Source organism: Paramisgurnus dabryanus, chromosome 11 (assembly GCF_030506205.2).
Source record: "Paramisgurnus dabryanus chromosome 11, PD_genome_1.1, whole genome shotgun sequence".
Classification (NCBI taxonomy): domain Eukaryota; kingdom Metazoa; phylum Chordata; class Actinopteri; order Cypriniformes; family Cobitidae; genus Paramisgurnus; species Paramisgurnus dabryanus.
In genome coordinates, this window is record NC_133347.1 from 34,853,805 (window position 1) to 34,868,357 (window position 14,553).

A 14,553-nucleotide genomic window follows, 5' to 3' on the forward strand; every position below is an offset into this window, starting at 1 on the left:
CAATAATATTTGTCACAAAAAGCAGCATTTTATGTAACCTCAAAGGGTTTTCTGTAAAAAAAATAATATAAAGATATTGCATTTATTCCACTGTATGTGGTTATGGAAGCACTTCAAATGTTTTAGGGTAGAAATTTAATGCAAACATTTTATTATTTCTCCCTTTAGTTGGAATATAATAACTTTTGCCTAAATTATCATATTCCTTTTTCCTCTGTAAGCTGACATCAAACAAATCAAACAAAACTGTCTGCAGGTTTCGAGACCACTCAAGGCCAGAGTTATACTGTGACGGTTGGAATGAGGCAAATGCAGGCTGAGGATCCAAATGCAGTTTTAGTAAGAATTTAATGAATAAAAATGGTAACAAAACATGGCAGGTAAACACAGGAGATAAACACAGGAGTACATCCAACATTGACTGACAAACATGAACTAACAGGGTATATATGTATGACAAGAACCAATCACAAGGCAGAGACAATGAATCACTAAGACAACAAACAAGAGGTAATAAGTGGAACAATGAATGTCCATGGTAACAAACAAGGGGGCGGAGCTACACTAATTAACACAGGGAGAATGGCATACATGAACACAACTCAAACACAGGTTGCACAAAGACATATGAATACACCAAAACACAAATGAACACAGGGACACAGGGGAACCACGTTACATATACACTTTCAAATACAGACTAAAGAAAAAGAAATCGAAAAGCGACTATTTATTTTTGTGTTTATTAGAGGACTGATAACACATACAACTATGTTTAGCACTTTCAACAGCTTTTTATGTAAATTCAATGGGTTTCCTAAATGATACCAAACTTTTGTATGTACACCTTTGCATGTGGGTATGGGAAGCTTTTAAATATGGGTAGGCCAAATCTAGGCAGAAATCCCCAAAATAACCTCAGAGCGTGACAAGTATGGTCGTCTTGTAAGTTCATGATTCGAAATGAACATGTGAACGTAAACAATTATTATCATTAAAACCTGAAATGACTGAAAATAAAAGGCACATAAAACATTTTTCCAGTCGTTAAATTAGCAAAGTGGAATTGGACACACCCGTTTAGACCGTGCGCTTTAGACAATGTGCTTAGATCGTTAAAATAGGGCCCTCTGTATGAAAATGGCTAGAGAGATAGAGAGAGAGTCTGCATTTGCATCAGCTCATTTGCATTTAAAAGGTCACACCTACAAAGTGGCACTTTTAACATGCTACTGTATAATAAATTATCTGTGGGGTATTTTGAGCTCACATACGAACTCTGGGGACACCAAATAAAAATATGTATTTTATATCTAAATAAATTCTTGTGAAAGGCTCCTTTTAATATTTAAATATAATATACAATTATAGCTATTATGACAGCAGGTATTATCAATGCAAGACTATTGGCCAGAAATAGAGTCCAACCAACTATTGCCCATACAGCCACTGTCTTGAATAACTCTTTGTCTTCACCTTGTTGGAGAATCACCTCATTTTCTGGTTTATTTATTATCTCTCTTTTCTTCTGTTCATCCTCTCTGTTTCTCAATTTTTCCTCTCTCTCACTCTGTCCTTTCTCTCTCTCTATCAAGCCCTGCTCTTTCTTTTTCAGTTCTTCCTTCATCTTTCTCTGTTCTTTCTCCCCTTTTCTCTGTCCATCCTCTCTCTTTCTCAGTTCTTCCTCTATCTTTCTCTGTCCATCCTCTCTCTTTCTCAGTTCTTCCTCTATCTTTCTCTGTTCTTCCACTTTCTTTCTCAGTTCTTTCTCTATCTTTCTCTGTTCTTCCACTTTCTTTTTCAGTTCTTCCTCTCTCGTTTTCTGCCCTTCCTCTTTATTTCTTAGTTCTACCATTCTATTTTTCAGTTCTTCGTCTATCTTTCTCTGTCCTTCCTCTTTCTTTCTCTTTCCATCCTCTCTCTTTCTCTGTTCTTCCACTTTCGTTCTGTGTTCTTCCTCTCTCTTTCTTAGTTGTTCCCCCATTTTTCTCAGTTCTTCCTCTCTCTTTCTCCTTCCATCCTCCATCTTTCTCTGTTCTTCTACTGTCTTTCTCAGTTCTTCCTCTCTCTTTTTAAGTTCTTCTACTTCTTTTCTCAGTTCTTCTTCTCTTATTCTCTTCTCATCCTCTATCTTTCTAAATTCTTGAACTGTCTTTCTCAGTTCTTCCTCTATCTTTCTCTGCTCTTCCTCTCTCTTACTTAGTTCTTCAACTTTCTTTATCATTTCTTCCTCTCTCTTTCTCTGTCCTTCTTCTACCTTTTTAAGTTCGCCCTCTCTCCTTCTCAGTTCATCCTCTCTCTTTCTTTGTTTCTGTTCTTCAATCATTTTTCTCTGAGTTTCCTTGTACATCTCATTTGTGTAATGTTGTCCTCCATTCTCCTCCATGAGTCTGTCTATTTTCTTTAACAATTCAGGAACCTGTGTTTGAGTTTTGCCTCTGTTATTAAAGACATGATATCTATTTTTACACTTATCGACTAGATCTTTTAACTGTTTGTTTTTCTTCAGAAAATCTTCGATTTTTTTGTCTAACTGATCTCCTCTAGTAAACAGAACCATAGCATAGTTTATAGCGTCTGCTGAAAAGTTCTCCTCAATCCATTTCACTGTCATCTTCTCTGCATCTGTAAATTTCACATCCAGTCTTATAACCAGCAGAAACACATGAGGACCAGGAGCAGACATCTCTACACACTTGTGTATTTCAGACTTCAGCATTTCTTCACTCATTGATGAATCAAAGAATCCTGGAGTGTCGGTCACTGAGATGCTTCTACCTACTACCATCTCGTGATGTGTTTCACACTGTGTGGTAACAGATTCAGATGAAACGTCTACTCTAAACAGGTTGTTTCCCAGGATTGTATTTCCTGTTGCACTTTTTCCAGCTCCAGATTTACCCACCATCACAATCCTCAGATCTAAAATCATTGAACAGAGATAAGACAAATTAAATTAGAATATTGCAAGCAATTTAGAATTAGGAGTCAGTTGAATTAGGATAGAAAAGCACACAATGGTGATGATTTGTTATTAAGAGAGAAACAGTTAATTAAGTGATGTTACATATGTAGCACATTTTACAGTTGTTTTTTTCTAAGGCAGTGGCAGTGTTTTTTTTCTAAAAGTCAGTTGTAATTCTTGTGTTCCTCTTTCCTTCATAACTCAATTAATCACTTAAGAATCAAATAAACTTGACTGATCTATTAACTGCATGGATAATTAAACAATTCATCACTGGTTCAGTGTCATATTATGAGATTTTTTAAGATGTAAAATAAGTCTTAAGTTTTAACTCAAATGCCCTACAGACAGTTTATTATAGCATGTTGCCACTTTGTAGGTGCAAGCAAAAAGTGCAATTTTTGGATTTGTTCTCTTAAAGGTGTAGCACAGGATTTTCTCGAATTTTAGAAAAGATCCGCCTTCTCCACTTTGTAGAAAAACTCTAATTAAATAGGAACACCTTCCCTAGGACGAACTGTGCAGGATGCTTCACAATGGTAATTTTGTAACCACCTTACAATGTGTTGTAACCATGGACGCAGCCACTGGGTCACCAGAGTTTGGACCTCAGTAATTTTTCTATATTCAGAAATACAGGTAAAGCCACAGAATAAATTAGTTGTCTAGTTGTCTGTCAAGTCACCCTTTAATCTCTTTCACTGTGTGAAAGCATGAAGGCAAACCATGGTGCAGAATTGCTTTATAATGTTGAACACAGTCAATGTCCAGACACCAAACATCTGCACTAAAATAAATCCCAAACATGTGTTTTCCGCAGTACAGCCCAAACTCTCTTGTGTAAACACACTACATTTATCAAAGTGTTGCGCTTGGGATTTAAATCAATGTGCAGATATATTTGCTCCTACTTTCTCTGTATGATGTCAAGTTTATTATGAAAGTAGGCAAAAACATTTTTTTCGGCAAAAGAAGGCACAATGAATACAAAATAATATTTGTACTCCCGTTTGTAAAAGATAGAAAAATATCTATAAGTATGAATATATGTATAAACATGCCTGCAGGGATGGGCAGTATTTCTGAAACATGTTTTTCAAATACAAAATAGTATTTTGTCATTTGTATTTGGTAGGGTTGATGAAAATGCCTTTCTTATGTTGTATCAAAATGTTTTAGTGTTTTGTAATTTAAAAATACTGGAAAATATTTTGTAAGGAGTCTACATGATCACATCATAGAAATGCGCCTCTGATTGGTGCCTTTTGAGAAGTTTGCCCAGCCGCAGACAAGAAAATTGAAAGGTGGTGGTCAAACGTGCAGGCTGCCGGCTTTTCATGATTTTTTCTCATAATTTGCTATAATTTGGAACAGTTCATGTTAAGTTTTGGTGTAATTTAGTAGCATAGGCTAAACAGTTTAGCTTGCTACTTTCAGCCTATGTTGGTTGTAAACGAAAAACAAAGCGTTTCAGTATTGTACAACGATATTGATGTAGTGGTCGAAACTTACTTGTAGCAACAGCTTTTACTGTGAGCCACTCTACAACACGAATAGGATAAGATTCCAGCGTGACATAAGAGACTGTAATATCCTTTGTCTATCCAAAACATGTCTGTCCCCCTCGGCCAGGGACGAAGGTGTAACGCCATATAACAATTAAAACATTTAGTACGTGCATTTATATTTCCCTGAGTCAGATTCCATGTGCCAAATAACTTCCTTAAACTGAGCCAGAGACAGCAGATTTTAACTTTAGTTTCAACTGAAGAAGATTCAAGTTGAATGAGGCTGTGTATGCAAAAGCCTTCATTTTTCTTCAGTTTTCTGTTGTACAAGAGTGCTGAGATATGGAGGCAACAGACCCAGAATGGTTCTATAGATGGTTAGGTACAAATGCATTTTTCTCCTACCACAGAGATAAGACCAGCCCACTCTGTTATATAAAACACAATGATGGGTTGAAGATTTACAATTTGCTATAAATCTTAGTGAACCATGATAAATGGCCTCTAAAGTAGAGAGAAGAAATTAAGGTGTGAACTGGTACACAACATCACCAAAATCAATTACTAATCAAGTATTACAGTTTTTTAAAATCACTTTGCTACTATTTTCAGAACCTTGATGTCATTTTTCACAACTCTAGACACAAAACTCACAACCAAAGATCAAAATGCACATATTTCAAAACTCTTAACTCTTTTCTCAATTGCTTGGATACAATACACATAAAACTTGGATCATTTGTTCATTCAACCAAAATCACATGTTCAATATGACACAACTTAACATCAAAGTACTACGGTTTCAAAAGGCTATTCACACATCACATTTCAAATAAGTGTCTATTCATTTTCTTACAATGATCTAACTATCAATCAATACAACTGCCCAAAATGATAAGTAACTGTTGCATTATTCGTAATAGTTGTATGGAAACAGACAAAGAATCTTCCATGTTTTGCTGAAAATCATGAAAGTTTCAAGATAATGAGGTTCATTGTAACCAATAAGCATGGAGCATGAACCAGTTATCACTGTACTGTATAGATGCAGGCCCTTGTAATTGCTTGTCCAATTCTGCCAACTTGTTACTGATGATTGAGTGCAGATTGTGAAATGATGTGACCTATGTTGTGATTGTACTGTAGTGTTTTCATCAATACATTACAAACTTTGTTCAATGATTCCAATGTGTCTGTCGTATTCTCTCTACTACTGCAGAACTTTTACAGATATGTATTTGCTCTACATGTACCATAATGAAATCTGTATCACCAATTTTGTTCTACAATACTTAATGATTGTACAAACAATGACTTAGTGAAACTATCAGTTGCTTGTGTGTGGGTGATCTATAGTTATGTTTCCATGGTATTTCACAGTAAATTTGTGTTTTGAAACAATGATTGTGCAAGTGCAAGATGTCTTTAAAGATGTGAATGCACAATGCAATGTTTTGAACACTAGACAGCCTGTGTTACAAGTGATTACCGTTTTGAGTTTTGTATCTAGAATTGTGAAAAATGACATCAAGGTTCTGAAAATAGTAGCAAAGTGATTGTAAAAAACTGTAATGTTGCAGAGACTACAAACTTAATTTTTTTCCTTTAACTAGTTCAATCATGGTGCCTTGTAAGGTCTGGAGGGGAGTCAGGTTTTGCGTTCCTTTGAACCCGAAAATACCATATATTTAGTCTTCTCAGTGTTCAAAACAAGTTTTAATCTGAAAAGCTGTAATTGAATGATTTCAAATGCTGACTGAAGCTTAGACATGGCTAGCTGACCAGAAGAAGCAGTGCCGGATTTAGCTAACTGGGGGCCCAAGGCGAAGGTGTGTATGGGCCCCCCTATCCGATCGTAAAAACAAAAGATGGGAAGCAGAGAACACACAAAGTGTAGCACTACACAAACAAATAGTCACAATCGAACCAAATAGAGTCGATGGGGCAATTTTGAGGTCCCCACGGGGAAACAAGCTAAAAAATCAAACAGAATGATGTTTATTGAAAATCTAAAGTACAAGAAAGTTTTCTGTGATGGTTGGGGTTAGGGTTTGGGTTAGGGGAATGTAATAGAATATACAGTTTGTACTAGAGCCTGACCGATTTATCGTTATGCTGATTTTATCAACCGATATGAGCCTGTGGCAGATATATCTGTTTTGGCATATACGCTGCAGATATACAGCCGATATGAATGTTTCTTACAGAACACATTACAGTTTTTTACAATCACTTTGCTACTATTTTCAGAACCTTGATGTCATTTTTCACAACTCTAGATACAAAACTCAAAACGGTAATCACTTGTAACACAGGCTGTCTAGTGTTCAAAACATTGCATTGTGCATTCACATCTTTAAAGACATCTTGCACTTGCACAATCATTGTTTCAAAACACAAATTTACTGTGAAATACCATGGAAACATAACTATAGATCACCCACACACAAGCAACTGATAGTTTCACTAAGTCATTGTTTGTACAATCATTAAGTATTGTAGAACAAAATTGGTGATACAGATTTCATTATGGTACATGTAGAGCAAATACATATCTGTAAAAGTTCTGCAGTAGTAGAGAGAATACGACAGACACATTGGAATCATTGAACAAAGTTTGTAATGTATTGATGAAAACACTACAGTACAATCACAACATAGGTCACATCATTTCACAATCTGCACTCAATCATCAGTAACAAGTTGGCAGAATTGGACAAGCAATTACAAGGGCCTGCATCTATACAGTACAGTGATAATTGGTTCATGCTCCATGCTTATTGGTTACAATGAACCTCATTATCTTGAAACTTTCATGATTTTCAGTAAACATGGAAGATTCTTTGTCTGTTTCCATACAACTATTACGAATAATGCAACAGTTACTTATCATTTTGGGCAGTTGTATTGATTGATAGTTAGATCATTGTAAGAAAATGAATAGACACTTATTTGAAATGTGATGTGTGAATAGCCTTTTGAAACAGTAGTACTTTGATGTTAAGTTGTGTCATATTGAACATGTGATTTTGGTTGAATGAACAAATGATCCAAGTTTTATGTGTATTGTATCCAAGCAATTGAGAAAAGAGTTAAGAGTTTTGAAAAATGTGCATTTTGATCTTTGGTTGTGAGTTTTGTGTCTAGAGTTGTGAAAAATGACATCAAGGTTCTGAAAATAGTAGCAAAGTGATTGTAAAAAACTGTAAATGCTTTTGAAAGATGTAAGTACTTGTTTGTCCAGCAGAGTGCGCTCTATTGGTTGTTAATGGCGACCCAGGTCACTGTAGTGACACCAGCCAACCCCCCTTTACTTCAGTCAGTGGCCTCTCAGTTCAGGTGGCGGCACCTGGTTTTTACACCTGGTATTAAGATGCGCTTTGTTAGATTTTATTATAAGTAGACGAGACACATTCCCGTTTACCGTTGGTGTTATTAATCCATCTCTTTTGTCCACTTGCGAGTTGTTTAAAACGCAAGCGGGAGAACTGACGCGAGGCAGAGAACAGACGCCTGTGGGAGTACAGCTGCTTGTGTTGTTACTAAACATGCTCGTTTCAAAACAATTGATTAAATAAGCTCGCGCAACTTTACACCCTCGCTAAATAACGGAGGCTGAGAGCAGACGCTTTCGTTTTAGAAAAGTTTAAAGTCCCGACAGAGCACTGTGGGTTCGCGTCATAAAAACGTTGTTCAGTACATTAAACATTAGCCTACATCAGTTGTCAGTCAAGCAGTCATTTTAACAGTAAGTTGCTAACTAATTTGTGAGTAACATACTGTAAAGTTAATAAACAATGACTTCATGAGTTTCTCTTTTCAATACAAGTCCAATATAACGTTATTCTTGTCAAAACTGCCAATGATTTAAGTTATACATATTTTGTTCTGTTTTTGTTTTAAAGTTATTTATAATAAGTCAAATGTAGTGTTTTGTGCACTTATATCAGAATCATTTTGTATAATTAAGTTTATTGTTAACTTGTTAAATACACCTGCCTATATAACATATTTGTCACGTAATTATAAGTGTTTTTTAAAAGCCAGACAACTGCTATACCTCCTGAGACAGTTTAAAAATTTTCTACACCGAGGCTATAGAAAGCATGTTGTCTCAGTGTAAAACATTGTGGTATGGGAACTGTTCGGCCCAGGATTGCGAAGCCATGCAGAGAGTGGTGCGTATAGCTGAGTGCATCTATGGTGACTGCTCTTCCCTCTCTGCAGTATATCTAAATCAGGTGATGTACACTGAAAAAAATTTGGAGTAGAATTTACTTGAAAAAAGTTAGGAAAGTTTTTTCACTTAGAAAATGTGTGTAATTTCAATAGCATTCCCAAGTAAAAACTAAACACAAGGAACTGTAGCTTTCATTAGAAAATCTCAAGTAAAGTTTACTTGGAATTTTCCAGTAAATTGTATTGACTGTTTGTTTGTATATTTTACTTAAGTAATGCTTATAAATTAAATTTTTTACACAATGATCCTAGTTATTTTATTTAAAATTTTGAGTAACCTTTACTTTAAATATATTTTAACATTACTTGATGTTGTTTATTTAAATGGTGTTCAATAAAATAACACTGACATACATTTTACTTGAATACTTTTATTTCTATAAGATTCCTTAAAGATGGGAACATGAAATAAAACAAATAGTAAAACTCCATCAGTTTTATAGTTCACAATAGTGAATTTACTACAGTAGACCACACAGTCCATTAAAATGCATAAACATTTAAACATAAACATTACAACAATGTCAGTTGCAGATATCAAAAACAAATGTGCAAATAGTCAAACTAGTAGCTGCCTTTCATTAGCTTATTTTAATTTCAATTAGATTAAATTAAGTGAAAAAAGACATCAAATAAAAGAATTATTCTTCAGCAGAATAGTATTACTTAAAATGCATAAGAATGGCTATGTTAAATAGTACTGTAGTTGAAGTTGTTTTGTGAACAACATTTCTTGCTTAAAACAAAACAATCAAAAAAACAAAAAAACAAAACAGTACAATAAGTGCAAGGAGTGCCCAACTAGCAGATTACATTAGAAGCTTTCTATGCAGAGTTAACCTTTGGAGAAAATTTAAAAAGCATCTAACCCAAGAAAAATTTTATGAAACACTTCAAATGTGTTTCTCAGCTTTGGGGGACAGCTTAAGTTTAGGGAGTAAATGCAGCCTGTGAGTGAAAGACATGCATTTGTGAGATTCTTACATCCCAGCAGCACCTCAGTTCCCTCAATGACAATGATGACATCAGACATACCGGCATCTTCTTCCACAGATCTGCTCAGTACGATGATTTTAAAGACATGACTGAATAAGGTATCCTTAATCATGTCTCTGCTGATATCCTGTGAAATACACAAATCATTGCAAAGTGGTTAAAATACTGTACAGTATTCAGCAGTAACTGTATGATGTTAAGTTATACTTTTACATTGAACACAACAATGAGACTCATACGCAATTATTACAGTAGAAAGAAACATGATGCTAATAAAGATAACACCATACATTTATAGTCAGGAGGGTGTAAACCTCTGGAAATTATAATTGGTGTAAATTGTTATGTCTTTTGGGAAACATTACACAATGGTTTCTAAAGACAATATATATAGTAGTCAACATTTGAAGTGGATCAAAAACATTCACCAAATTTGTCCTAAAACAAGAACGGGTATTGGATATTGGTTTTAAGAAAACTTTTAGAAAAGGTTTTGATCCACTTCAAATGTTGACTAGTGTACATTAAAGAAATATAAACAACATAACAATTTACACTGGTAATCCTGTCCAAAAGTTAACATACACCTGACATTTAAATGTATGGTGTTCTTTAAGTAACAATGGTGTATAAGCTTTAAAATTTTCCTCAGTATGAAAAAATGGATCTTAGCATCATTGTCAGTGCTTGACAGGGTTCAAATATGCAGAAAAATTAAGCAAAAGGAAAAATTATGGAAGATTTCCTTGTAGACGGTTTGATGGCTCAGGAATAAAAAGAACACGTAACACAAATAGAGTATATCAGTCAAACCACTACTGTCTACATCCAAAATAAAATAAAAATAGAAATGGATGTAGCTGTGTATGTAGCCAGCTAACTGCTAGCTGCTTCACTTATTGTATATCCATATCTGGACCCCGCCTCCCAGTAAGACATTAGATGATCCAAGACTTGTGCAATGATGACACCAGGCCATGCAAGGACTTCAAACAAAGTCAGCACTAGACTATTAATTGATTATTTCTTTTTCTTTGATTTGTTTCAATTTATTGATCATTCAACATTGTGTTTTTGTAAAGCTGCCTTGTAACATTGTACACTGTAAAAAGTACTATACAAATAAATTTGAATTTAATTTAACTGTACTACCTGGTGGTCTTCAATGAGCTCCTTAGCTGATTCTCCCAGGAAAGATAGGAGGCAGCGAATCACAACTTCTCACCTATCTTCAAGGCTATCTTCTTGCTGTTAAACACAGAAGGAAAATGCAGTGAACATTAAGGGCCCTATTTTAACGATCTAAGCGCATTGTCTAAAGCGCACAGCGCAACGTCTAAATGGGCGTGTACGAATCCACTTTTGCTAATTTAACGACGGGAAAAATGGTTTGTGCGCCGAGCGCATGGTCGAAAAGGGTTGGTCCTGTTGTAATGGGAGTATTTTGGGCGTAACATGCAGTAAACCAATGAGAGACTCAGCTCTCATCCCCTTTAAAGGCAAGTTGCGCTGGCGCTATGTCTAATCCCTATTTAGATGACGAACTTTGTAAACTGAAAAACTAAGCGGAGGAAGAAGATCCCCAGTTTAAGATTAATGTTAAATAATTATGTTGTTTTTCCACTTGTATTGAAATTGTTATTTTTTTATTAAAAACTTTTAAAACCCGTTTTCTTTTAGTCATGGAAGTAAAAAAGCAGGCTTGTAATTGCTTTAAATGTATGGCTATCCAATATCATCAAAACATAATTTACAAGTATGTAAGATAAGGTTTGTACTCTAAAAATACTTTATTTGTAACAAACAGGAGATAAAGAATTTACAAACGGCTCTCCTCACGTTTCAGCACTTTGGACAGCGGTTTTTTAGCAAAGAGTTTTTTTAAGCATTTCTTAAAAATGTTTCTCATCTCACCATATCCACAGGTACAGAGTCATCATATACAATAAATCCGTGAGGTAGCATTAAAAAAACATTTAAAAACAGATGCATTTGTTTAAAGCAAAGCATTTATTTACTTACCAGGCAGCAGCTGAAGCAACTCTTTGCGCCTTCTAACGTCTCACAATTAGTCCTCATTTATGTCCAAGAGACTCAATAATAATCTTTTACATTCAATCCTTTAATCTTTCATATTTAAAAGCATTTTTGTGCTGCTGCGCATTCATGTACTTTGTGATAAGCAAACCTGCGTTGTCCTCCCGTTTATAGGCGCATTTTACTAATGCGCTCTTTAAATAACATAAAACACATTGCGCCATTGACTTTAGACTTTAGACCAGGTTTTTGTTGGTCAATGGCGTAGTCTATTTTAGTTGCCTCAAAATAGCAACGCGCCAACAATGCGCCTGAACACACCTCGTTTTTAGACCAGAACGCCCATGGGCGCAAATGCATTTGCTATTTAAACAACGCGGCGCTAAACGTGAAAATTAGGGTGGAAACTAGCGAAAGACACTTGCGTCGCGCATTGCGCTGCATTGCGCCGGGTGTAAGATAGAGCCCTAAATGTGTATACATCTACATATAACATATTTACAGAGTCAGGAAGCAGCATATCATCACACAAGTAATTCCCAATTGTAAAAAAACATTTACATTTTACCTAGCTCAGTGAATCCAGCAAATGTTTAATTCTTATGCCAGCAACCCCAACCTTCATCTCAAACAAAGCCAGGGGTTTTGGGGTATAGAAGTCCAGCTTTTACAAGAATGTACGCTCCAAGGAAATTGTAGTGATTCTTCTGAAATCATTTTTTATCTAAAACAAAGAAAATAAAATGTAACACAATCAAGTGATGATTAAGAGTTGGATGCACTTAAGTGTATTAATAGCTGTACAGTAGTCTTCGGTTTGACTGAAAGCTGCATTTTTTACTTAACCACCTCATGCTTTGGCACCTACAGTAAACAAACGATGCACATGTGAATGCATACTTATTGCTATATATCTGTGAGGTGTGCTGTAATAAAGTATTGCCAACTTACCTTGCATTAGCTTGAATAGTGGATGAAATATCTGTAAAAGAATGTAAGAAATGTTCACGTCAGAAAATATTTTTTTTAACAATTGTAAATATATTTACTGATCTTACTGACATGAGGTATGCTTACAACTAAACTTACCTTAACAATTCATTGACTGTGGTTATGCAGTTATGTAAATTAAACATTAATAATTTGCCGGTGTCATTCATGACATTCATTTTGAATCATTTATGATAATATTTTAAACTACACTAACGTTTTTACTCAAGAGTAACACCCATATATCTTTTAACAAATTAGAATCTCCAACTGTTTGTAGATATCAACCACGTGTAAAGTGGATGTTGGTCAGTAAAAGAACATCATGAAATAAAATACAGGCTTTACAACTTAAATAAGGTTGATTGTTAAGTAATTAACATTTATCTAAACAAGCATTTAGCATTGTGTAATTGCAAAAGTGTGCAACACCTTATCGATTTCTATATAACTTACATATCATAGCCAATAGTATATGTAAACAATATAAATGAAGTTCAAAGTAATATTTGCCTTGTACACGTGCATTTTAAAAAGTACCCTATCGTTAATTATGTGTGATTAATACGCGAAAAACAGGGTGATTATTACATTTCGGCACTTCGAACTTTTCTGGGACAGAATGCTCGACCACGACACGCAAAGCCTCGAGCAAGGTTTGCGCGGATGTTTTTAAAATATTCGTCTGACAGGATTAACGTTATATATAAAACTTAAGACAATTGTTTTCTACAGAGATCGCGTTTGCTAATAACGGATGCAAATCCCAAACTCCATGTGTTTAACAAAACAAAACTAAGATTACGTTTTAACGTTATCCAAAAATCTGTTATCCAAAAACATAAACATGAACACTGTTAGCATCTGTAACTCGATAAAAGGAAACAATAGGCACAAACCACTGGGACTGCAGATAGCTTAATAACTCTACACTTTTAGCAAATATACCTCAATTAATTAATAAGCATATTAATAACTTAACTTACCGTAGTAAAATTCAAAGTAGCCGTCCTGAAGTCTCCCTTCCTTTCCTCTGTCCGCGCCACTTCAGACTCGAAGTCAAATACGCATGCGCATCAATAATCTTGCTGTACTGAGTATATTTTACTTGAGTTGTTCATTTGTTGGTGTGATTTGATTAGATGGCGAACAATAAGTAAATATTACTTAGGAGATTGTATTTAAATTTACATACGTATTTTAGAACAATAAATGACAAAGAAAGTGCAAGTAATGTACTGAATTAAACATGCCATTTTTAAGTAAAAAGACAAACTACTATTTGCTTGTAAAACATACTTAAATAATGTTTCCATTATTTACAAGGTCAAAAAATCAATTTTTACAGTGCTAGTACAACACTCACATTGCAAATTCATTTTTCTGCCTATTGCCATCTGGCCGATGCTACCACAGTCTTTGGCCAAAACAGAGAGGCATAAGAATACCCAGGTAGCCAAAACAGTTTGGCCCAATAATGGCCCAAATCCGGCAGGCCAGAAAAAAAACCACGGCCCAGTTCCGGCTGCCAGAAAAGGGCCAACTCTGGGATGAATGACGCCCCAGAATCGGCCCAAGTACACTGGCCCATTTCCGGGTGCCTTAAGTGAGCCGGCACTGCCAGCACAGTGCCAGAATCACGCCAGCTAAAACATTACACTCAGCCGAAACTGGCCCATGTCCGGGTGCTTAAAGTCAGCCGACACTGCCAGCACAGTGCCAGAATCATGCCAGCTTAAACTGTACACTCAGCCGAAACTAGCCCGAATTATTTTTTAAAGTGTTTTTTATTTTATAACCTTAGCCCTTAAGATGTCA

General features: G+C 35.3%; 1 protein-coding gene and 1 long non-coding RNA gene across 3 annotated transcripts in view; both read right to left on the reverse strand.

The window, feature by feature from the left end:
• Positions 1 to 339: 339 nt before the first annotated feature.
• The window catches only part of LOC135753283 (GTPase IMAP family member 8-like), a 36,247-nt gene continuing 22,033 nt past the window's right edge, over positions 340 to 14,553 (reverse strand). For both annotated transcript variants that reach the window (XM_065271318.1, XM_065271319.1), the window contains one exon: positions 340 to 2,922. In XM_065271318.1, the coding sequence (XP_065127390.1) occupies positions 1,349 to 2,922 (1,574 nt within the window). In that variant the 3' untranslated portion in view covers positions 340 to 1,348. The remainder of the gene's footprint in view (positions 2,923 to 14,553) is intronic.
• LOC135753285 (uncharacterized) lies at positions 9,292 to 12,686 on the reverse strand. The gene is made up of 3 exons (XR_010533565.2): positions 12,314 to 12,686; positions 10,861 to 10,956; positions 9,292 to 9,835 (listed from the first exon to the last, which is right to left on the reverse strand). It is a non-coding gene; the product is annotated as an uncharacterized lncRNA (long non-coding RNA).